This window comes from Bos indicus, chromosome X (assembly GCF_029378745.1).
Source record: "Bos indicus isolate NIAB-ARS_2022 breed Sahiwal x Tharparkar chromosome X, NIAB-ARS_B.indTharparkar_mat_pri_1.0, whole genome shotgun sequence".
Taxonomy (NCBI): domain Eukaryota; kingdom Metazoa; phylum Chordata; class Mammalia; order Artiodactyla; family Bovidae; genus Bos; species Bos indicus.
In genome coordinates, this window is record NC_091789.1 from 117,975,149 (window position 1) to 118,001,723 (window position 26,575).

The window sequence follows — 26,575 nt, forward strand, 5'->3', positions numbered from 1 at the left end:
TACACCCATGGCTGATTCATGTCAATGTATGACATAAACACTACAATATTGTAAAGTAATTAGCCTCCAGTTAAATAAATTTATATTTAAAAAATTAAACTGTAAACTATAGAAAGTAATTTTAAAACATGCTAATGTAAGCCTTCAATGTAATCAGTGTTGCACAATGCTCTATTAATTTCTGCTGTACACCAAAGTGACTCAGTTATACTAGAGATCTCTTCAAGAAAATCAGAGATACCAAAGGAACATTTCATGCAAAGGTGGGCTCGATAAAGGACAGAAATGGTATGGACCTAACATCACTACAGATGGTGACTACAGCCATGAAATTAAAAGACGCTTACTCCTTGGAAGGAAAGTTATGACCAACCTAGATAGCATATTCAAAAGCAGAGACATTACTTTGCCAACAAAGGTTCATCTAGTCAAGGCTCTGGTTTTCCTGTGGTCATGTATGGATGTCAGAGTTGGACTGTGAAGAAGGCTGAGTGCCGAAGAATTGATGCTTTTGAACTGTGGTGTTGGAGAAGACTCTTGAGAGTCCCTTGGACTGCAAGGAGATCAACCAGTCCATTCTGAAGGAGATCAGCCCTGGGATTTCTTTGGAAGGAATGATGCTAAAGCTGAAACTCCAGTACTTTGGCCACCTTATGTGAAGAGTTGACTTATTGGAAGACTCTGATGCTGGGAGGGATTGGGGGCAGGAAGAGAAGGGGACGACAGAGGATGAGATGGCTGGATGGCATCACTGACTCGATGGATGTGAGTCTGAGTGAACTCCGGGAGTTGGTGATGGACAGGGAGGCCTGGCGTGCTGCGATTCATGGGGTCACAAAGAGTTTGACACGACTGAACAACTGATCTGATCTGATCTGATATATATATATGTCTATACATCTTTTAAAAAATATTTTTTCCCATTATAGTTTATCAGAGGATACTAAGTATAGGTCTCTTACTATGTTGTTTACTCATCCCATATATAAAAGCTTACACGTGCTAACCCCAACCCAGGCCATTCCTCCTCCAACCCCCTACCCCTTGGCAACCATCAGTCTGTTCTCTATGTCTGTGATTCTTTCTCTTTCCTAGACAGGTTCTTTTGTGTCATATTTTGGATTCCACATTTAAGGAATATCATATCGTATTTATTTTTCTGATTTACTTTGCTAGTATGATAATCTCTAGTTGCATCCTTGGGCTGCACATGGCCTTATTTCATTCTTTTTTATGACTGAGTAGTAGTCCATTTATATGTACCACATCTTCTTTACCCATTCATCTTCATTGGACATTTAGGTTGTTTCTATGTCTTGGCTGTTGTGAATAGAGCTGCTATGAACATAGAGGTGTATGTATCTTTTTGAATTACAGTTTTGTCTTGATATATGTCCAGACGTGGATGCTTTGTGCCTTTGGTAAAGTAAAGTTCTGTATTTTAATGTGTTTCTTTTTCAAAATAGTACTTTGGGAACCTGTGTTCTTTTCTCTTTCTTTGTGCAATCACATACATAACAGATAGTGATATTAGTATAGACATATGAAAGAAAAAATATGATCACAATACAAAGCACTATTAGAAAGCACAGTATGACAAAATCAATTAAAGATGACCTAAATATTGTACGTATATACTGTCAATGGATTATAAGACTCAACATGATAAAAATGGAATTTATCCAAATTGATCTATTTAATGCAACCCTTGTCAAAATTAAAGAAGATATTTTATTGTTAGGTCCATAGAGCTATTTGTCTAAAATCTTTATGTTAAGGCACAGGGCCTAGAATGTAAAGTAATTTTTAAAAAGAATAACGTAGTGGGATAAATAACTCTGTCTAATGCTTAATCATATAGCTGCAGTAATTAAGGCAGTATGGCATTGGAAGAGAGATACATCAATAGGACAGAGGCGCAATTGCAGAAGTAGATCCGCACAAATGTGCCCAGGTGGCTTTTGACAAAGGTACAAAAATTATTCAGGGGAAAGATGTTTTTTCCACTAATGGCATTGAGGTAATCGGAAATCTGTAAGCAAAAAAAAAAAGAAGAAAAGAAACTTTACATTGTATACAAAATTGAACTCAAATTAAATTCTAAGGGAATTTCCTTGGCAGTGTAGTGGTTAGGACTCTGAACTTCCACTGCCTGTGAGCCCAGTTTCAGTCCCTTACTGGGGAACTAAAATCCTGTAAGTGATGCAGAGTGGCTAAAAATCAATCTATAAATAAAATTTAAAAAATAAAATCCATTTAAATGTAAGTATAGAGTTATATTACAAAAAGAAAAATTAAGAGAAAATCTTGATGAGTTAAAACTTGATGAAGAATTCTTGAGCAAGATACCAAAAGAACCATGCAAGAAAAAATTCAATAAATTGAAAATTTTTTTTTAATTTAAAACTTTTGCTTTGGAATTACTCTATTAAAAAATTAAAAGATGAGCTACATACTCGGAGAATATATTTGTAAAACACATATCTAACAAAGGACTCATGTGTAGAGTATATGAAGATTACTGAAAATTCAGCAGTTACAACGAAAGTATCCAGTTGGAAAATAAGCAAAAGATATGGACAGACATTTCACTGAAAAGTATATTCAGATGGAAAATAAGAACAAGAAAAAAAAAAGGTTCAGTGTTAGTAACCATTCAGACAATTAAAATTAAGACTGCCAGGATATATCTCTACTTGCTTAAGACAAAAATGTATATATATATACACACACACATATATATGTATATATGACAATACCAAGAAAAATGTGGAGAAACTGGATCACTCACATTGCTGGCAGATATATATAAAATGATACAAACCCTCAAGAGAACATTTTTGTAGTTTCTTTTAAAAAACTAAATATATACATATCGTATGACTCAGCAACTTTACTCCTGGGCACTAATCCAGATAAATGAAAAATATATATAGTTGATTGTTTGGCAGGTTTTTTTGTAGTAACCAAAAACTGGAAATAACCAAAATGGTCTACAGTGAATGAATGTCTGAACAGACTCTAATACATACATGAAATGGAATAGTACACAGTTATAAAAGTAAACAGGTTTTTGATGCAGATAACAACTTGAATGGATCCTTAGGACACTATGCTAAGTGAAAAACGCTAATCTCAGATGGTCACATACTGAGTGATTGTTTTTATCTAACATTCTTGAAATGACAAAATTATATTGATGGAGAACAAATCAGTAGGTACCAGGCTACTGGAGATGGTGTTTGGTGTGACTATAAAGGAAGGAAGAAGATTTGTGTGCTGATAGAATGGCTCTGTATTGTGATTGAGGTGTGGTTATACAAATCACCACACATAATAAAGTGACAGAAATATATAAAGTATATCAATGTCAATTTCCTGGTTTTGATATGTGTTATAGTTATCTTAAATACAATTGTTGGGGGAAAAATGAGTGAAGAGTTTATGGAACCTCTCTATACTTTCTTTGAAACTTTATGTGAATCTATCATTATTTCAAAATAAAAAGTTAAAATAAGTTTTTGAAAAATTCTGCTCTGCCAGTTATTAACAATGGGAACGAGCAAATTCCTTGAGCAGTCATTTTTGTAATGATGCTCCTAAAAGCTGTCCAGTGTAGTTATTGTAGGGACTAAATGAGAGATGTAAGTGACCACTGGAAAGTAATGACAAGGTCTGAACTAGAGTTCACTGTATTTAGGCCAAATTTTATTTTATGTACCTTTCATTTTTTCCAGTTTTATTAAGTGTATCTTATCACCTAGATTATAAAACCTTAAGAGAAGTGTGAGTATTCTACGTTAATGTCAAATTTATTACAGGTGCCCAACAAATCCTGATTATTGACTAAGGCTGAAAGACAAGATGTATCTAAGGGCATTCAGCTCTATTAGTGTTTGGTACTTTGGATATTGCTTTAGATATTATCCAAGACAAGTTTTGGGTATATTTGGAGCCAGAGCTGTTTTGGAAACATACATTTCAGGGTTTTTCAAAACTGGCTGTGAATTAGCTCACCTGTCAAACACAGAGTACTGTGTCCTGCTGCTGCTGCTGTCACTTCAGTCGTGTCCGACTCTGTGTGACCCCATAGATGGCAGCCCACCAGGCTCCCCTGTCGCTGGGATTCTCCAGGGAAGAACACTGGAGTGGGTTGCCATTTCCTTCTCCAATGCATGAAAGTGAAAAGTGAAAGTGAAGTCACTCAGTCGTGCCCGACTCTTAGTGACCCCATGGACTGTAGCCTTCCAGGCTCCTCCGACCATGGGATTTTCCAGGCAGGAGTACTGGAGTGGGGTGCCATTGCCTTCTCCGACTGTGTCCTACTCCCAGAGTTTTTTTTTTTCATTTTTCAGGTTTCGTGTGTACTTGCATTTCTAAAAGGTTCCTACCTGATGTTGATGCTGCTGCTTCATGGACTGCACTTTACAAATCCCTGATAAACTGTACACGTACCTTGGCTGAAATGTGGGTTTATATCTACAGGGAACTCATGATACAAGGTGTAAAGGAACTTATACTCTGAGCAGTATTGCATGCCATTGCATAGGACAGGAAATGTAACATGCAGATGTGGATCCATGTAACTCCTAAAACATTTCTCTTAGCATATTTCATAAAATTGTTTATTATATACATATTTAGACAACCACACTAAAGAGATGAGGTGACCTATAGAGAAAATTTTAAATCTACTTTGGATGATAGTAATTTAAGTACAGTTACCCACAAATTAAAATCAGGGCTTGTGTTTTATTTCATACAGATTTTATTGAGGAGATTGGTAATATTATGATATTCCAAAATGTAAAATGTATAACTCACTATTAAAGTAAACATAGTCTGACTCCCATATGTCAGGGTTTTTTTCCTATTTTTATCTACAATTTATTTCTGTGCCAAGCAATTGAATGCTTGGCATAGAAAAATGAGTCTGTCACTTTAACAAATGGTACTATAAAAACACTCAAACAAATAATTTTAGCAGAGATTATTGTAATTGCAGAAGAAATATCTTTCTCAAATGTGTTACCAGTATTTCCTATAAATATTGGGCTCACCTATTGCATTAAAATTAAAAATAAGAAAGGAGATAAAGAAGCCTTCTCTTAGCAAAAAATAGTTTAGAAACATGTTGAATGGTGTGTTACAGTTGTGTTCATTTAATACAGAAAACTTCTGAGAATCATTACATAGTTGATCATTAACTCAGTGTCTAAGAGGATGTTTTAAATAAATCTCAGCAAGTAAATTGAAGAAAAAGTAATTTGTTAGTGGAAAAAAACTTGTATCATCAGTTACAACAACAATTGAGCATTTTAGGGGGATTTCTTCACTTCATTCTTAAAGTATTCTTTATTTTAGCAGAAGCCTTTCCCATGAGAGCTATACACATTCTGCCTTCAGAGCTCAGCTGCTTCATTCTGCTGTTTCTTCTCTTATTCAGACTGTTGGCATCAATATATGACTTTTGATTGGATCCCCAGGGTAGAAATTAAGTTTGGTAGACAGTGGATATATAACAAATGCATAGATTATTCTGGGCATTTCTTTTTGTTCAGTAGAGTGAAAGTTTTAGTGCTATTGAGAAAGTTTAAAAAAAAAGAAAAAAAAAGCAAAGGCATTTAAAAGGCTAATCTGGATCAGAATTTTCTGCTCTAATATTCTGGAAATGTGCATAGAGATTTCAGAAAGTCTTGTTACAGTTGTGTACCAAAGAGTTTTTATGTTAAGAAGGCTTTGAGAGCAAATACTATATCCCCTGGGCTATTATGGTTTAGATATTAATGAGAACACAGTTGAACACTATTTGAATTCACAGGACTTGCCATGCTGGAAGCACAACCTTATATGTAGTGGCCATGGGCAGTCCTATTATGGGAAACCAACTTGAGAGAAAAGGCGGGTCACTTGCTTCTGCGCAGGTCCTGGAATTCAAAATATCCAGGGGCCTCTACAGAATCCTGGCATCAGTTACTATGTTGACTCACTCAGTGTTGGGATCACTCACTTTCCCCTTACAGGACTCAGATCTTGGAGGCAATTAGCTTCAGAGAATACGAATAGAAAAAAAAAAAAAAAAAAAACCTGAAGTCTTATTTTTTAAAGGCTGCTGAAGTTGATTGGTTTCTCATCATTCCTAAACCTACTGAAGCAATAAAGTTGAGAGAAAATTTACCAAGATTTTTATCGCTGCCTTGATATATACTTTTCTTTTTTCCAAATGCTTTGGTGGGAAGAAGTAGAGGACTGTTGTAAGTACAAAGTAACTAAAAATATTTTTTACTGCGGCATAACTTTTAGTTTGTGGCAAGCTCACTGATTAGGCAGATTGATTTAAACTTATTATAGTGGATTGTGATTAAGCATAAATGTTATATATATATATATATATTACACATATATATGTGCAGGTGTACATGTTTCTCACTGGGGAAACTTTTCAATATAAATGAGTTAGCATTTAAGCTTTTTCGTTTGCAAAAAACACATCTTTCTTATTTAAGAAACTACTCCAGTAATAGAATATGCATAACTGGCTTGGAGTATTTGTAACAATTTAAATTGCTGTTAAATAGTTTGTGTATATGAGTTATTATCATGATTATTTGATATTTTTGTATTCAGTAATAGTTACATGTGGAGTACTGAACTGACATATATTCTCAATGAACTAATTGCTCTATGGGAATGACATGTGGATGCCTCAAGGTTAGAAAAGTTTTATGTGGCTTATTATGGGGGTAAGATAAAGAATAGAATGCTTTGTGATGGATAAATGGAGGTTGAGAAAAGTATTGATAAATATTTAATTTAAAAGTTCCCTTCTCATACTACATTTAGTATTTTGAATGTTCTTTTCTGTAGCATATCATTAAAAATTATTTCAAATGATGATATGATCTCTGCTATCAAATTACCAGGTACTTTTATTAAGAAAACAACAGAAAAACATGAGGGGCTTCTAATCATAATTTGCATTCAAGTCACAGTGTTGTTTCATGTCTATGATGACCTAACTTTTCAGTAAAACATTTTAGTTTGACTTTTTTATATAAACTCCAACTTTTTTGTTTAAGAAAGTAAAAATGATTAATAAAACATGTAAAAACTGACCATGTCACAACAGTAAAAATAATATATACAAATAATATATGAGGAGTACAATGTGTCCCAAAGAGGTGGATGAAGATTATCTCTTTTCTTACCTGCCTTTGACTTGTGGATTGTAGTCATTCCCTGAAATAGATATGAGGGTCTATAATTAAGGATGAAAGAAGTGAAATCTCTCTAAATAAGTAACTATTCAAAACTTCTGGGAAAAGAGTCACAAGAGAAGTTTCACCTCTGAGAAAAAATTGTGGAAAGAAATCAACAGTGTGCATGTATTGATTTACAAAAGATGATACTGGATTTTGTAGTAAAACATTTTTATATAATTTCCTTTATAAATTTCTTTGACAGATATAAGAATTGATTTCTGATTGAAAAGCCATTCAATTTGCAGATATTACAAAAATACAAAGCATATGTTTGTTCTTTTTAATACACACATATTCATCACTTGATCAATTGATATAGCTATAAAATTAAAACCATAAACCAGTATATATAGCAATTTAGGGAGAGCAGCAGAATTTTAATTTTGACATGGAACAAGATAAGCCATCTGCTTTGTCATAGATATTCGAATGACTTTTTAAATTCTTAATCAGAATTTGAAGAAAGCTAACCTTTTTGGACAAGCCCTGTAGGACTTTATTATAGTATGTGATCAGGTAATACTTAGGCTAAATGGCAATGAATTTCTTAAGAGAAAATGAATATATTCACAAAGTTACATTATACATTAACTTTTATTAACTGACAACATACTACTCTTTGAATGTATTGACATTTGAATCCAGTTTTTTAAATTGCATTGGTTTGAAAAACTTGAGTACACTTGGTTGGGTTTTAACCAAAATAGTTACCAATTAATAGAGAATAGCACTGTATTAACATAAGTCTTGCTTACTTTTAGAATTACTTAAATATTGTTTTGCAAAGAGTCATTCAAATAATTGATTGCAAATTATATATTTCTTTAGAATTTTTTAAATGATGCAAATTTTCTTAAAGTCTAATAATATCATCTTTTAGAATTTCATTTGCAGAGTGTTTTAAGGGCATCTTAACTATGAAAAAGAGATTGCTGATCTAAATAGATAATATACTTCTTAATAAGAAGCCCTCTGTGTCTCTTATGTGGCATAGCAGTATGGAAAATACAGTAGAAAATATCATTATAATTGTTACTTTAAACTTAAAGACCAAAAAATGTTCTGTGCAAATTTGTTATTTAAGGAAGAGAGGTATTGGTTGATACTACTCCAGCTAGACAGTACTGAAATATAAATTCATAATTTGGACAGAGATATTAATACAGCTTCCTCTTTAGTCCTAAAGTACACATTTAAAATCTGTAGGCCAAGTCATTTGCTACATGTGAAACAAATTGTAAAGTTCTTAACCACTTGGGTGGTTTAATAAAAGAGATTAAAATCTTTGTTCTCTGGAAAAGTCAAGATTTTTTAATTCTATTTTATTATCTTTCATCATGGTTTTATCACAAAAATAAAACAAAGTGATTTCCCAAACTTTCCTTACCCTTCCACTTTCTGCTGTAATATTTCCCTAACTTATTAAAAATGATTTATCATATTTTTTATTAAACCATTCTTTCTTGCACTGCAAATGCAAGAAACTTGATATTTTGGTGTGACTCTGTATCTTTATATAAACACACATGCACATTTAAATCACAGAGTACTGAGTTACCAAAGAGAGACCTTGAAAATTAATTGGAAATTAATTTTTCTATAAAGATACTTTTCTTTCTTTAAACTCGTTTTTTTTAAGTATTGTTAATTTACAATGCTCTGTTAAGTTCAGTTATACAGCAAAGTGATTGAGTTATATATCTATATATTCCAAATTTTCTGTTTATATGTTTTATTTTCTATTTAAATAGACCTCATTTGAATAGATACTGACAAGAGTAATGACAAAACATCACAAACCATAAAGGAAGAAGCAGGCGTAGGTTTTATGGGCCTGAGCTTGAACAATTGAAGGAAGGGGACTCTTTTTGGAAAACTAATACAAAATTATGAATACAAAATCAGGTAGGACTTGGGAGGAGCCAATATAAGTGAAGCACTTGCAGACTTAAGCTTTGAACATTTCATGGGAAATCATCTCTGTATGAAGAGATTTGTTGCGGTTCAATCTCTTTTACCCCTTCCCTTTTAAAAGAAAATTGATGCTAGTTATATTTCTTTAAAGTATGTATTATTTCTCAAAGACAGGCTTTTACTTAATGCAGATTAGAGTTAAAGGAGTTTATAATCGTAGGAATTTGACATTTCTGCCTTTCATTCTGAAAAGATACATTGATTAAAGTGATGTCAAACTCAGTTAATGGAGGCGGTGCAGTTATTTCAGATATACAGAGTATGTAGTTTGAAGGCAAGCCAAATCACAGTGAGAAGGAATAATGATGACCTTGGTTTATTTTTATACAGCATTCAGGGTGTGATTGGATTCAGAGGGAGGCCACAGTTTTCTTTCTCACAAAGTCCTGCCATAGTCCTATGAGATTTGTGTTGTTATCAAGGCAGTTGGTTCATATAGGAACATTTTGTTGGGAAAGATATAGGCTGTGGTATGGGATATGAGAAGACTTTTTTTTTTTAATTAAATGCAGCCAAGTACCATAGCATAATTTCATGAAACTTTTTTCTTTGGCAGTATGGTCCATGGAGCAGACCGATCTTCAAAACTCAAACAAAAAACAAAACAAAACAAAACAAAACTCAAACAAGCAAAAAAATAAACACTTTGTGGTTTTCATCTTTTCCCTCATTTAAAAACGTCCATTCATTACAAGTCCTTGGAATTTCATGCTGTATAATATTGACAGAGGAATACTCATACTGTATTTGGAGTTCTGAAGTTTAATTTTAATACAGATATGAAAAATAGGTTGGCCGTGCTCTGTGTGTGTGTGTATGTGTGATCAATTGCTGAATCTTGATTGACTACTTTGAGACCCCCTGGATTGTAGCACACCAGCCTCCTCTGTCCACAAAATTTTCCAGGCAAGAATACTAGAGTGGGTGACTTTCCTTCTCCAGGGGATCTTCCCAATCCAGGGATTGAACCCGCATTGCATCTCCTGCATTGACAAGTGGATTCTTTACCACTGAGCCACCTGGGAAGCCCAGGCAGTGCTAAAGTATAGTTTATTATTTTGCCAATTTGGAAGGGGTTTGTCTACTTCTGTCACATGCAGAATTGTCCTAACATCTTTATATTTGTAAAATATAAAGCTTCCTCTAATTAATATTGTAAGTGAAAATGTCTTTCAGAGATTCTGATAGCCTCTCTTGAAAGGGAGAGTAACCCTGCTTTTTGTGAGTCACCCCTATGCAAATGATAGTTTGAAGAGTAGTAGCTAAGATGATTTGGTTTGCTTTTTTCCAAAAATTAGGGTATTAAAAGCTTATTTTCCCATGTATTCAATATTACAGCATATTAGAGTTTTGCTAGTGCCTTTTAAAACCAGATGGCTCCTCCAGAAATTCTGAAATGCTTTAACTCCAAGGGACATGCCCTTTTTCTTTCCCCATTCAAGATTACTACTCTGCCCTGAATATGGCCACAAAACCAAAAGCCATGGCTCCAGTGGTTTAGGAGAATCTTAAATGTCTCAGCCACAATTCTGACAAGCAGCAGGCAAATGAGGGTGAAGAAAGGGAATGGCCCTGCTCATTCATGCTTAGAAGAGTCCCAGTCTTGTGACCACACGGAATCCCCCACATGCCCATTAACAAAAGCTGAGGTCAATGCCCTCGCTCCCAGAGCTGGAGTCTTCCATTCAGGCTACCATTTTAAGAAAAAATTTTCATCCAGCTCTGTGCTCAGTCCTTATGTTCTGATATTCATTCACAAGACCTCAGAATTTTGATAGGCGAAACAAGACACAGAGCAATTTTCTAGGGCCCTACAGTCCTGAGAGGTGACTTTGCATAGTCTGTAATGATATTCAGCCCAGAGAAAACAAGTGTTCTCAGCAATCTGGATTGACTTTGGAAATCAGTTTCTCCCCAGTCTCCTTATTATCTTTTCCCTTCTGCTTCAGTGCCTTACTTTTGGTTTGTCATTATTCACCCCATTCTTCACCAAAGAAAGGTGGGGAGAATTAACAATTATCCTTTAACTGGAAAGGAACTGTCATTTTGATGCTATGCTGGTAAAATGTTGATGCTGTTGTTGTTTTGGGTATGGATAAATGATGAATCTTCCAGAACTGGTAGTTCAGTATTTTGATTCCATATAATTTTAAGCCACTGGTTTTCCATAAATTTTAAATGTTAGAAAAATGGTTTCCTATATATTAATTTTTAAAGCTGAAATGTATCTAAGGCTACTTTAAAATATTTAGAATCTGAGGAAGAATGTTGCCTCTATTTTAATTTTATTATTTATTTTTAAGAGAAAACTGGGTTGCTTTAATGAACAGAAGGAATATTAAAGTGCATAGTATGGAAGCCAATGCTTATCCATGTGATAAAGTCAGAATGTAGGTAGCTGAATGAGTTTTAAACAGTTAACAGAATTTTAAAGAAACTTTAAAAAATGCTTACATTGTTACACTCTTAGTTTACACTTAATAAATATTTAATAAATATATTTAGTAAATTCAGCCCATTCGCAGGCATTACAGCAATGAGGGATTTATATATGCCAAAATAATATACAGGTTTTTGCCAGTTTATCTTCAACTTTTAGCTGTTCTTTATCTCTAATCTTATGAAATAATTGATGTTTTAAAAAGGCCAGGATTCATTGAGCATAATTAGCATTATCATGTCTCATTATGCCCAATTATGGGCAAATAAAGGAGTTAACCTTTCAGTGTTTTCACCCTCTTCTTGGCTTTTGCTTTGTTTTGTTTTAAATTGCTCTCCCTCCTCCCACTCTGCTTTTCGCGAAGACTGTCATGGATTCAGGACTATAAAAGGGCATAAACATCGGTGGCTTTTTGCTCATTCTTGGCACCCATCTTTATTTGCACACAACTTGTCTGCTCCTTTATCAGATTACAGCAGCAATAGTACCTTAGCCCGGGCTAAGTGCTGACTTAAAGGGCACAGGAGTCAGCACACTCTTACAAGTGCAGATATTAGCCTTGGAAACTGTGTGAGGTCAAACTAAAGACATAAGAAAGGAAAAAAAAATCAGAGTCAGAACTGTGCAAGTATTTTCATCAAAGGCAAGCTGAGTAATTCCTTTATATATAGATGCTCATGAAGGCAATATTAGAAATAGATTGCTGACTAAGCAGGCAAAATGTTTCCAAAATAGTTGAGGGACAGATAAAATTATGTATGAAAGTGGTGAACCTCAGTGGCTCTCATATATTGGAAAATAACTAGGAAGGAAAAGGGAAAACTGGACTCTAAAGAATGTAACCAGATACAAGCAGTGTTGGCATGTAGGTGGTTAACTGAAAGAGCTTACTGGAAGCTCAGACAGCTGGGGAATCCTGATTTAGTAGAGCCTGAAGGGCAGGTCAGGAGCCATGTGAACAGCTGCTGAAGAGCTAGAGAATTCCTCTGGATTAGGTGTACATACCCCGTCTCTAATGGGCTATGTCAGAGAGCACCAAGTGTTATCACTGAGTTTACTTCACTCAAGCCTATGGACTTTGCAGTGTTTTCCTTTAAATGTCTAGAAATAGAGTGGCTCTCTAAATAAATCCAGAAATAAAACTATCAGAGGAAGTGGCTCCTTAAAGTTTGTATTGTGTGGGTTTCGGTGACCAGTGTTTGAAGAAGGAACCATTTGTTATTCATGCATTTGGTCATGTAACTAGGATATGTTGAGCACCTACTTGTGCCAGATACTGTGCCATGTTCTGGAGATAATGTTCTAAATAAGTGCACTCACTGGGATTAGAATTTAGCAGAGGAAATTATATATATATATATCTCGGAGAAGGCAATGGCACCCCACTCCAGTACTCTTGCCTGGGAAATCCCATGGATGGAGGAGCCTGGTAGGCTGCAGTCCATGGGGTCGCTAGAGTCGGACACGACTCAGCGACTTCACTTTCACTTTTCACTTTCATGCATTGGAGAAGGCAATGGCAACCCACTCCAGTGTTCTTGCCTGGAGAATCCCAGGGACGGGGCAGCCTGGTGGGCTGCCGTCTATGGGGTCGCACAGAGTCGGACACGACTGAAGCAGCTTAGCAGCATATATATATATATATATATATATATATATATATATAATGTTCATGCACTATTTACATTGCAATTGGGGACTGCAATTTAAATTGCATTGTAAGGACTACAAAATAATGCACACCTTGTTAGAAAAATGTATACTAGTGAGACCTAGACTTGTATTAGAAATTGGGGAAAGGATTCCTAAGAAATCAGCATTCAAAGTATGGCAATGCAGAATGGAATTGGCTCATAGTTGTCCGAGGGAAAAAGAGGGAAATGTTACATTCAGAGGGATCAACAGATGTGAAGGTGTAACATGCTATGACGAAAGAACTAAACGACGATAAACTTTCCTAGACTTTCATAAGTGGGGCAGTTTAAATAAGCATGCAGTTGATACAGTGGCCTGGGATCCAATCATTCAGTGCCTGAGAGCTCATGGCAATGATTTTTTTTTTTTTTTTTTTTTTGTATAGTAACATCAATGATTAGCTTTTAAGGGTTTCTGTTAAGGAGGTGAAATGACTATGTTTGTGTTATTTTTGCTTTTTTTTTTTTTAAGAACAGTATTCTGTTTTGTGAAAAAGAGATTAGAAGGTGTTAAGAGTAGATGAGGAGCTACCAGTCTGAAGCTCTAAATCTGGTAGTTTCTCCAGGGACAAAAGAAGATGATGTTAACTAGAATGGTAACACTGGAGTTGAAAGAAGTGGATTGATTTAAGATTTACCTAGGAGATGGAGTCAATAGGAATTAGTATTGAGTTGGATGTGGTGCTTTCTATGGCATGTAGAATTGGGTGGATAGTAGTACCGTTTAGAAGGAGAAGACTTGAAGGGAGCTAGAATAATGGGAAGAATTGGGGATGTAGAATAAGTTTTTAATGGAGAGCATGGGTGCTGGGAACCCGGGGATGTGAAGCCTACTTCTTTATTGGGGACTTAATGTCTCTTGTTGTTCAGTTACAAAGTTGTGTCTAACTCTTTGCAACCCCATGGACTGCAGCACGCCAGGCTTCCGTGTCTTTCACTATCTCCCAGAATTTGCTTAAACTCATGTCCATTGAGTCAGTGATGCCATCCAATGATCACATCCTCTGTCGCCCCTTCTCTTCCTGCCCATAATCTTTCCCAGCATCCAGGTCTTTTCCAATGAGTTGACTCTTCACATCGGTGGCCAAAGTATTGGAGCTTCAGCTTCAGCATTAGTCCTTCCAATAAATATTCAGGGTTGATTTCCTTTTGGATTGATTGGCTTGATCTCTTTACTGTCCAAGGGACTCCCAAGAGACTTCTCCAGAATCATAGTTCGAAAGTATCAATTCTTTGGTATTCAACCTTCTTTATGTTCCACCTCTCATATCCGTACATGACTACTGGAAAAACTATAATTTTGACTATATGGACCTTTGCCAGCAAAGTGATGTCTCTGCTTTTTAATATGTTGTCTAGATTTGTCATAGCTTTCCTTCCAAGGAGCAAGTATCTTTTAATGTTATGGCTGTACTCACTGTCCGCAGTGATTTTGGTGCCCAGAAAAATAAAATCTGACAGTTTCCACTTTTTCCCCATCTATTTGCGATGAAGTGATGGGACCAGATGCCACGATCTTCGTTTTTTGAATGTTGAGTTTTAAGCCAGCTTTTTCGTTCTCCTCTTTTACCCTCATCAAGAGGCTCTTTAATTCCTCTTTACTTTCTGCCATTAGAGTGGTATTATCTGCATATCTGAGGTTGTTGATATTTTTCCTGGCAATCTTGGTTCCAGCTTGTGTTTCATCCAGCCTGGCATTTCCCATGATGTACTCTGCATATAAGTTAAATAGGCTGGGTGACAAAATACAGCCTTGGCGTACTCCTTTCCCAATTTGGAACCAGTCTGTTCTAACTGTTCTAACGTCTGGTTCTAACTGTTACTACTTGACCTGCACAGAGATTTCTTAGGAGGCAGGTAAGGTGGTCTGGTATTCCCATCTCTTTAAGAATTTTCTACAGTTTGTTGTTATCCACACAGTCAAAGGCTTTAGCATAGTCAATGAAGCAGAAGTAGATGTTTTTCTGGACCTCCCTTGCTTTATCTGTGATCCACTGTATCTTGACAATTTGATCTCTGGTTCCTCTGCCTTTTCCAAATCCAGTTTGTACATCTGGAAGTTCTCGATTCACATACTGCTGAAGCCTAGCTCGAAGGATTTTGAGCATTACTTTGCTAGCATGTGAAATGAGCACATTTGTGTGGTAGTTTGAACATTCTTTGGAATTGCTCTGCTTTGGGATTAGAATGAAAGCTGATCTTTCTAGTCCTGTGAGCACTGCTGAGTTTTCCAAATTTGCTGACGTACTGAGTACAGCACTTTAACAGCATCATCTATTAGGATTTGAAATAGCTCAGCTGGAATTCCATCACCTCCACTAACTTTGTTCATAGTAAAGCTTTCTAAGGCCCATTTAACTTCACACTCCAGAATGTCTGGCTCTAGGTGAGTGAACAGCAACATGGCTATCCAGGTTTTTAAGGACTTTTTTGTATAGGTCTTTGGTGTATTCTTGCCACCTCTTCTTAACATCTTGTGCTTCTATTTGGTCCTTGCCGTTTTCTGTCCTTTATTGTGCCCATCCTTGCATGAAACATTCCCTTGGTATCTCCAATTTCCTGAAGAGTTGTCTAGTCTTTCTTGTTCTACTGTTTTCCTCTATTTCTTTGCATTGTTCACTTAGGAAGGCTTTCTTATCTCTCCTTGCTATTCTCTAAACTCTGCATTCAGCTGGGTATATCTTTCCCTTTCTCCTTTGTCTTTTGCTTCTCTTCTTTTCTCAGCTATTTGTAAGGTCTCCTTAGACAACCATTTTACCTTCTTGCATTTCTTTATCTTTGGGATGGTTTTGGTCACCACCTCCTATACCGTGTTACTAACCTCTGTCTATAGTTCTTCAGGCCCTCTGTCTACCAAACCTAATCCCTTGAATCTATTCATCACCTCTGCTGTATAATCATTAGGAATTTGATTTAATGTCCTTAATGAGCATAGATCGGAGAAGGCAGTGGCACCCCACTCCAGTACTCTTGCCTGGAAAATCCCATGGAAGGAGGAGCCTGGTGGGCTGCAGTCCATGGGGTGGCTAAGAGTCAGACATGACTGAGCAACTTCACTTTCACTTTTCACTTTCATGCATTGGAGAAGAAAATGGCAACCCACTCCAGTGTTCTTGCCTGTTGAATCCCAGGGATGGCAGAGCCTGGTGGGCTTCCGTCTTTGGGGTCGCACAGAGTTGGACGTGACTGAAGTGACTTAGCAGCAGCAGCAGCAGCAATGAGCATAGATGAGACCAGCTACAAAGGTCATATAGAGGGTAAAGAGAAGGAAGTCAGGAATTCAGAAAGGGAGACAAAAACACTTCAGAAAATAATCTAAGAGGTATCTAGAATGAATGTTGAAATCCTAAAGGAAATAATATGTCTGTAAGGACGAATGTGCCTTTCCTTCTCCAATTTAATGACTTTGTAAATGTGAAACTCACTCACAGCACCAGGTGTCTTGGTTTCCACAGACTCTACCATCTAGTTACCCCTAATTTCCTTTCCCGTATTGGTATTTCTATGAGATATCACCAAAATGTTGCCTTAGTAGAAAAGCTTCAATAAATATTTAAATTGTATAATGTCTTCAGCTTTTTCATGTACTCTGTGCTTCCTAAAAATACCTTCTTCGGAAACCCCATTTCAACTGACTACTGTATAATGAAATGAGCCTTCAGTGTAAAACATTTATCATAGTCTGAATTTCAATTGCTCAGTCAGAGTTGTTAAGCAACATGAAAAATCATCCTTTAGAGAATACAGAATTGGATAGATATGACAAGGTAGGTTTGCACCTTAATGTTATTTTAGTTAATATAGATGTTTATTGGAAAAGTGTCTAAGATTTCTTGAGAACCATTAGTAAAATTGATTATCCTTAAATCTGGAAAAATGGTAAAAATACCTAGAAAACATTGACAATTCAGTTTAAATAAGACTGGAATTGTACTGAAGAGCTAGATGGTACTTGAGTAATTGAAAGCTGGTCATGGATGAGTGTAATGTACTTACCAGTTAGCTTGGGGGGAAGTAAGACTAGGTAGAATGATATGATATTGAGCAACTCCACTTGCTTTACTTTATTTTACTTGCTTATAAATATACATAGTAAAACACCTGCAATGTTCTTTCTCCCTTTTATGAAATTACAGCTCAAAGTCAGAGAAAAATAGGCATGCACTTATACACACACTCACACATATACTCATAAATACCACTACTGTAATATGTCAAGAGAGTTATAAACCATGGTACAAATCAGCCATAAATGATTACTTATAGATTATGTGATTATGAAAGTTTCATTGATGAATCCACATTTATAAGTAGGCCTTAGAGTTTGGCCATATGGAGATGTGAATTAGAGAATAAGCAGAAGGAACAATGATTCATAGATAGAATTAATGAGGCATTGATATATCCTACCTAAACAGTTGGGCTACCCTGGTGGCTCAGATGGTAAAGAATCCTCCTTCAGTGTGAGAGACCTGGGTTCCATCCATGGGTTGGGAAGATCCCCTGGAGGAGAGCATGGTTACCCACTCCATTATTATTGCCTGGAGAATCCCCATGGACAGATAAGCCTGGAGGGCTACCGTCCATGGGGTCCCAAAGACACAATTGAGCAACTAAGCACACACACAATTATTGGCAGTCCCTTGTAGGTGCATAACAGTATTTGTGGTCCACCTAGTCTTCAAAAATAATATATAACTTCCATACCAAGCATTTCTCTGGATATGTTATATGCATCTCAGCTAATGCTCATTACGGTTCTGGGAGAGAGGAGATATAGACATTTGTATTTAACATATAGATACTGAGGTACAGGAAGCTTAAGGAATTTGCATACAGTAGCTCAGTTTGTACGTACTGGAGTCGGGATTTGAATGGTAGCAGAGTAACCCAAGGATTCAGGTTCTTAATCAGTCAGCTGCCAAAACCTCTCAGATTTTGATGGAGAGTGTCTGCCAGAGCTCTAGAGGAGATAGAACAAATCAGAAAATGGAAAGAATCAGGTATCTTCTAATAAAAACTAAATATGTTTTATTAAGAATGTTCCTTTAAAAGATGTCCATCAGCAGATGAATGGATAAGAAAGCTGTGGTACATATACACAATGGAGTATTAGTCAGCCATTAAAAAGAATACATTTGAATCAGTTCTAATGAGGTGGATGAAACTGGAGCCTATTACACAGAGTGAAGTAAGCCAGAAAGAAAAACACCAATACAGTATAATAACACATATATATGGAATTTAGAAAGATGGTAACGATAACCCTCTATGCGAGACAGCAAAAGAGACACAGGTGTATAGAACAGTCTTTTGGACTCTGTGGGAGAGGGAGAGGGTGGGATGGTTTGGGAGAATAGCATTGAAACATGTATAATATCATACAAGAAATGAATCACCAGTCCAGGTTTGATGCAGGATACAGGTTGCTTGGGGCTGGTGCACTGGGATGACCCAGAGGGATGGTATGGGGAGGGAGGTGTTAGGGGGGTTCAGGATGGGGAACACGTGTACACCTGTGGCAGATTCATGTTGATATATGGCAAAACCAATACAATATTGTAAAGTAATTAGCCTCCAATTAAAATAAATAAATTAAAATTTAAAAAAAATTTTAAAAACTCATAAAATTTATGTTCACTTAAAAACTACAGAACCTGGCCTATTGTAGTTTCTTAGATTAAAAACTGAGATGTCCTGGGACTTCCTTGGTGGTCCAGTGGTTAAGACTTTGCGTTCTAATGCAGGGGGTGAAGGTGTGATCCCTGGTCAGGAAACTACATGCCTTGGGATGTGGCCCAAATTTAAAAAAAAAAAAAAAAATCAATTGGCTAAAAGAAAAAAATTGGAGAAGGAAATGGCGCCCCACTCCAGTATTCTTGCCTGGGAAATCCCATGGACAGAGGAGCCTGGTGGGCTACGGTCCATGGGGTTGCAAAGAGTTGGACATGACTTAGCGACTAAATAACAACATGGATTTTTCAGTTTCTGTTATGTGAGTACTATAAGTAAGAAGCTAAATAATTAAAAGCCTTATTTGTGATTTAAAAAAAAAGAAACAAAACTGAGATGTCCTAAAAAACCTCATATCTATCCTCTAGACCTTCTCAGGGGCTATCTATGATGATAATCCATAATAGATGACTTGTTTTCGTGTTTTATTCCTTTCTCAGCCTTTTGACTGTGTGAACTTGGCTTGATCTGTTGTAATCATCTACAGCAGGTTCCTCAGAAGGATCTCACTAGATGTCTTCCTGATTTTATTTCACTTGTACATAGGCTACTATGCTAGATGAATAAAAAAACAAGGACTGGGCCCACAGAAATAAGATTTAGTGGAGGACAGAGAAGCCATGTGTCCATTGGGTTGCAGAGAGTTGGCCACGACTTAGTGACTGAACAGCAACAAACTGTGAACAGGAATAATGTGGCTTTACTGATATATATAAAGTCAGTATGTATAAATAATAAATATAATTGCTATTATTAAAACAAAACTGAAATAATCTCTTCCATTTGGAAAATATAAAGAAAACTACAACACAGTTGGGGAAAAAATGGGAAAATGATTTGTTATATCCATATTTCACTTCCCAATTAGTTTGTTATTTCATTCCTTAAGAAGCTATCAGTCATTTCATTTTAATGTGAAACACTATTTGTTTTTGATAATTTTTAAGAAAACATTATTATAAATGGAATTATCATACTATCCTGATAGTATGATACAAATATAAAAATAAAATAAGGTATTATATTTCTACTTTTTATATCCATTAGTTGAACTAGATATTGAGATTTTTTTCCCTAAAAATGTTGTACTTTCATTTTTTTTTTTTTTTTCTATTCAAACTTCACCTGACTTAGTTCAAGTGAAGTAAAGAATGCCATGTCACTAAAACCAATTCAGAAAAAATTTTCCACTTCTTTCTTGAACTTGAAGCTGTGGTCAGTATTGAGCGTTTATCCCTTCTTAAAAAATGTCTTCCTTGAGATCTGTGCATTGCACTCTCCTAGGCTTGTTCCCATTTCTTTGGATGTTCCTGTTCAGTCTGCTTGATGGGCTCATTCTCTCTACTCAGCCTTTATTTTTTTTTTTAATATATAATGCAGTTTTATTAAATACGGCTATAGTTTCTAAACAAGGACAACATTGTTTCACACTTAGAAATCTCTTTAATATCTCTTTAGAAACAGCTGAATTCCCATATTTACTTCTGCATTCAATCTGTTGCAATATGTTGTTTTAGTTAAATCATATGAAAAAAAAACTCACCTCTTACCTCAGACAGATGTTAATTGGAAACAGAAGGAATATTTTAATGATCTTTACAGATAATTATTAATATTACTGATACTACATAAAAACTCAACATGTTGTAGTTTCTTAAAGCAAAGTAGGATCTTGAAAGTTTGTTAATAAACTTTCTGTTCATTGATACAATTTAAAACCCATGGATCTCTCTTACATTTCACATGGACCTTTTACTCATGTATGATTTTGTAATGTCATGAAGTGGTCACTATTGTATGCACATCTTTCAAACGGTGACATATGAATATTATAGTATCAAAAAATCACTGCTTATCTCATGAGAAATACCTTTAAGTTTGAAAACTGTCCAGCTAACAAGTTGAAAGCAACATTTCCAAAATTCCAATTTCCTAATGTCTAATATTTTTTGAGCATTTGAAAAAATATTATTGGCTTGTCATTGGCCAAAATCCACTCAGTCCTTTTCCTTGAAGTGACCAAGGTGACTCATTTTCAAGAAAATGCCTGTAAATACCCAACTCTGGGTAATCAGAGTTTGTCTATCAATCAGTCGTTCAAGTACAAATGACGTCCCATGAAATACAGCAGTCAGTTCATGATGCAAAGCTTTGTACAAGTATCTTTTCTCAACACAATCATCAAACTCAGTATTTAGAAGAAGTGCTTTATGTATATTTGCCATTTTACCACACAGAGTATTTAAAAGGTACATATTCAAAAGTAAATTTTTAATAAAATCAGTAATTTTTACTGCTTCATAAAGGACATTCTTAATTAAAACTGTCTTCTTTTTCCTAGAGTATATGTTGTAGAGACTCCATATCTGTGTCACTGTTTTGATTTGTGCTAAAGCACCAGAATTTGGGGCTTCCTTGTGGCTCAGTGTTAAAGAATTCACCTGCCAATGCAGGAGGTCTGGGTTCAATCCCTGGGTCAGGAAGATTCCTTTCAAAAGGAAATGGCAACCCACTCCAGTATTCTTGCCTGGAAAATTGCATGGACAGAGGAGCCTGGTGGGCTACAGTTCATGGGGTCGCAAAGAGTCAAACACAACTGAGTGACTGAGCATGCACACACACCAGAATTTTACCTTCTATTTTTGCATCACCTGTGCAAATGTCAACACATTGGAAAAGATAAAAAAAAATATATCTTGGTGTTAAAATGAAAATAGTTTTGATTTTACAGACTCCATTGAAATGATTTGGGGCTGGCCAGAATTCTATGGAGTACATTTTGAAAATCATTGACATGTTGAAGGAGATCTGAGGCCTTCCCCATGACTCTCCTCACTTTTGTCCCATTTTGTTTCCCAAGTGGTTTAAGTGGAGAAGGTGAAATACTTCCCCCCATGAAGAAAAATGTCCCAGACTATCCTATTACTTAACCATATGAAATAAGAACCTTTAACCTCTTGACTTCTCTTGTGGAAAACACACCCAGGGCTATGGCAGCCCCAGACTCTTGACTGGCACAACCAAAAACCATCCTGGGAACGGAATGAACTAGAGAGAAACCTTGAGCCCCCTCCCCAGGAACTATAGCATGCAAATTATATTCACCGTATTTCTTATTAATATAAAGACCAAAGTCCAAGGTCAACCAATGTGGTGCTACCTTTAGCATTCAATGAGTAATCAGAGTTTCAGAAAAACTGCATATAAATGAGCCTGTTTTCAGTGTTTTTCCTTTGTCTGAAGACCAATATCTCAACTCAGCCTTTAAATACTAATTCTTCAGAGGTCAGTCCTAGCAGGGTTGTCTTCTGATTCTATAATCCCTTCCACACTCATTGTACCCACGTGCATGCATGTGGTTTTATTAACACTTATTTGCAGATAACTGGCTACATTATACCTCTAGCTCAGATTTCTGCAATGAATTCCAGAACTGTGATTTAAATTGCCTGGTCGGCATCTCCATTTATATGTGACAAAACCATCTCCACTCCAAGTGGAACTTCCCATCCACGCCACAGAACCTGAGCTTTTCGCGCTATTTCCTTTATCAGTGAATGGTACTACCTAACCATCCAGTTTCACAAGCCAGAAACCTATTTCATCCTTGAACCTTTTATCTCTCTCACCCTCTTATTTCTAAACCACTGCCAATCACTGTGGGTTTTATCTCCTGAACACTTTTGATCCACTTCTCTTTATTTTCTCTCCCATACTAGGGTTCTGATTGTATAATCAAGCTTCTCCCCCTCATTCATAATACAGAAGCACTTTCCTTTCTGGTTTCTTTGCTTCACCTCTTCCCCATTCACTCTATTCTCTAAAATTCATCCAGTCAGCTAAGTATGATAATATCACCATCTGCTTCATCAGCACCCACTTAATTGTAGCTTCTGTTGACCATAAGGAAAGCAAAAGAAAATAAAACAAGATCTAGATACTGGTTTCATCTGTAATGCTTCCCCTACCTTACCACCTTTCTGGTTTTCTTTCTGTTATTTGAATAGGCCTTGCTTCCTTTCTGCCACAGGGCTTTTGTACTTACTATTCTTTCTTTTCTCTCTCTCTTTCACCTAGATAATATCAGTTTCCTTTATCAGCCACTCCCTCTGAATAGAAGTCAAAACTCCCAGAGTAGATAAAATTTCTCTACCTTGTCACATCCCATTGTAACACACAGCAGTGTTGTAATTCCCTGTGTGTATACACGTGACTAATACTTATCAATCAGATTTTAAGTTACACAAACCCATCCCCATCAGTTGTTTTTGCTTTTCATTGTTTCTTCTGAACTAGGAACAAATCCCCCATTTGCGTTCACGCCTGGCATTGTACATTCTGTAGGTTTGTATAGAACCTTCCGGGAGCCAAGTGGAATTTTTCAATAAGTTAATTGGTGTTTAAAATTTCATTGCACACTGTTATTACAGCTGTTTAAATATAAGAACATGTTATAATAATGATAATTTTATTCTGTTTTATGAACATTTTAAATGACAACAAAAGCACTTTAATCCTGGTTGGAGCTTAATGTATATAAGTATTGAAGGTATGGATTTTGTCATTGGGTTTTATTTCCTTCTTTAATTCCCCATACTCCATTTTACTCTAGAATATTTTGGTTGTTCATATCATTTTGTTTTGTTTTTAGCTGTTTTCAACTCATGTACATTTTCTATCATCTGTTTTTGTAAACTCTCAGTGACACTTGTTAGTATTAACTGCCTCCTTCATACCTTAGATGTTCTTCCTTGGTTCTACACTAGTTTAGTCCTTTCCTTTTGTCTCTTACATTTTTTATCGATTTTCCCTTTTCCCAATTGCTATCTGTGAATATTCTGGAAAAATCAGACTCTTACTTTTCCAATCTCTCTCTTGAAGAAGAGATGCATTTTTTAATCTAAACAAGCTTGAGATATGTATTTGAGATATGTATATGTGTTTGAGATATGGAACAAAGTAGTTATTTCATTTTAAGATGTTTTAGAGAAGAGACACTGACCACTCAGTGATTTGTCCTGAGGTGTATAAGGTGGGGAGGACTTCAAGGCAAATTTAAAACAATCCCTCTGAGAAAGGGCAGAAAAAATTTTGCAATAAAAATTACTTATACTGTATAAAAATATATCATTAATAACAATATTCCCATTTTATAAGATAAAGATGACAACTTGCAGCCAAACATGGAAGGAAAAAAACCTGTACAATCTCAGTCATAATAGTAAGTAGTAGTATACTAATCACTCAGTCATGTCCAACTCTTTGCAATCCCATGGCCTGGAGCCCACCAGTCACAGTCATAAGTAGAACCTAAAAAGATCAAATGCATGGAAGCAGAGAGTAGAGGGGGTTACCAGGGGTGGGGAGCTGGAGGGAATGGGGAGATATCGATTAAAGGTACAAGATTGTGGTTATGTAGGATGATTAACTCTAGAGATCTAATGTACAGCATGGTGACTGTGATCAATCACACTGTATTGAATGCTGGAGATGTGTTAAGAGAATAGATTTCAGGTGCTGCCATCACAATAGATAAGTATGGGAGATGATGCTATGTTAACTTTACTATAGTAATCATTTCACTGTGTATGTGCATATCAAATCATGTTGCACAACCTTAAATATATACAATTTTATTGCACATAAGTGTTTTGAGTGACAGCACTAAAGCTGACAAGGATGAAGAGACTGGGTCTCAATGGGATGGGGATGTAAAATGGTCCAGCCGTTCTAGAAAACAGTTTGACATTTTCTTCTAAAACTAAACATGCAATTACTGTACAACCCAGCAATTCTACCCTTGTATATTTATCCCTGAAAATGGAAACTTAGGTTCCCACAAAAACATGTACATGGATGTTTATGCCAGCTTTCTTGTTGCTAGCCAGAAATTGGACACAACCCAAATGTCTATCAATGGGTGTATGTAAAACAGATTGTGGTACATCCACATCATTAAATACTACTTAGCAATAAAAGCAAAGAACAATTTATATTCATACAACAACTATGGTGGATCTCGGGCACTAAGCTGAGTGTAAAAGAATCAAAAGGTTATATACTGTTATTCCTTTTATATTGCATTATTGAATCACATTTATACAGATAAAGAACAGAGTATATTGGTTACAACAGGTTAGGAATTGGGGGTGTTCTGTTTAGTGGCACCGCAAGGTATCCTTAGGTAATGGACTTATTCTGTGTCTTGATTGTGGTGTTTGGTATACAAAGCTATACTTGGTAAAACTATAGAACTACACACACACACACACACACACACACACACAGAGTTATAGATGAATGTATGTGTTGCTGGTAAAATCTGAATAAATTCTGTGAATTATGCCAGCCAATTCCCAGTTTTGACACTGCACTGCAGTAACCCAAAACGTCAGCACTGTAGGAGGTAGGATGAAGGTTGTGTAAGACATCCCTGCATGTTGCAACTTCCTATGAATTTATACTTACTGAAAAATATTTTTTTAAATACAGTGTTAAACCTTTAACAAGCCCTCAGTGTCCTAACGGCTAGTGTATCATCACCAGACCTAATAAACAAATAAGTCTTATAAAATAATAAATCCACCACTCAGGGTCCAGGCAAAGGATGGTTTAATGCTAACTCACTAGAATGCAGTCCATTTCTATTATACAGGAGCATGCATCACACATTGAACAAAATGTCATTGTGATTTAAGCTGTGTTCTAAATGCCCTACCTTGTGAGGCATTGTGCTTCAGGTTGTTTATCACCAAAATGCCTATGGAGAAAGAGCTGGTATTTCAGAAGTTAGGCTGGTCTATGGACATAGACACTGGACAGGGCCTGAGACTACTTTTGTTTTCAACCTGACTCTACCTACCAAGCAAAATAAGCATAATCAAGCAGATCTTTAATTATGATTTATGCAGTGCCTGACACTGAGCTAAGCATATCTAATACAGATTGTCCCCAGTAAAAAAATTAGGAATAACAATATTGCTTCACAAAGCTTACATCTTTTTGGCATTAAAAGGACTTATATAAAACTGCTTAATGAGTGGCACAGGTATTGGGAATCTATTTTTTCTTACTTTGCATTATTATAAACATTAAGATTGCTGCTGCTGCTGCTGCTAAGTCACTTCAGTTGTGTCCGACTCTGTGTGACGCCATAGATGGCAGCCAACCAGGCTCCCCCGTCCCTGGGATTCTCCAGGCAAGAACACTGGAGTAGGTTGCCATTTCCTTCTCCAATGCATGAAAGTGAAAAGTGAAAGTGAAGTCGCTTAGTCGTGTCCGACTCTTAGCGACCCCATGGACTGCAGCCTACCAGGCTCCTCCGTCCACGGGATTTTCCAGGCAAGAGTACTGGAGTGGGGTGCCATTGCCTTCTCCAAATATTAATATTAATGAAGTTAAATAAGCAGGGTACAATATGTACAGCCTTGACATACTCCTTTTCCTATTTGGAACCAGTCTGTTGTCCCATG

General features: G+C 36.1%; 1 protein-coding gene across 9 annotated transcripts in view; it reads left to right on the forward strand.

Moving 5' to 3' along the window:
- Nucleotides 1-26,575, forward strand: part of DMD (dystrophin) — a 2,362,639-nt gene that overhangs the window by 119,878 nt on the left and 2,216,186 nt on the right. For 7 of the 9 annotated variants that reach the window (XM_070783462.1, XM_070783461.1, XM_070783458.1 and 4 more), the window contains exon 1: nt 5,962-6,254. The exons of 1 other annotated variant lie outside the window; for it this stretch is intronic. In XM_070783462.1, the coding sequence (XP_070639563.1) occupies nt 6,224-6,254 (31 nt within the window). In that variant the 5' untranslated portion in view covers nt 5,962-6,223. Of the gene's footprint in view, nt 1-5,960; nt 6,255-26,575 lie in introns of those variants that run through there. One more of the 9 variants, XM_070783466.1, reaches the window with a different exon arrangement.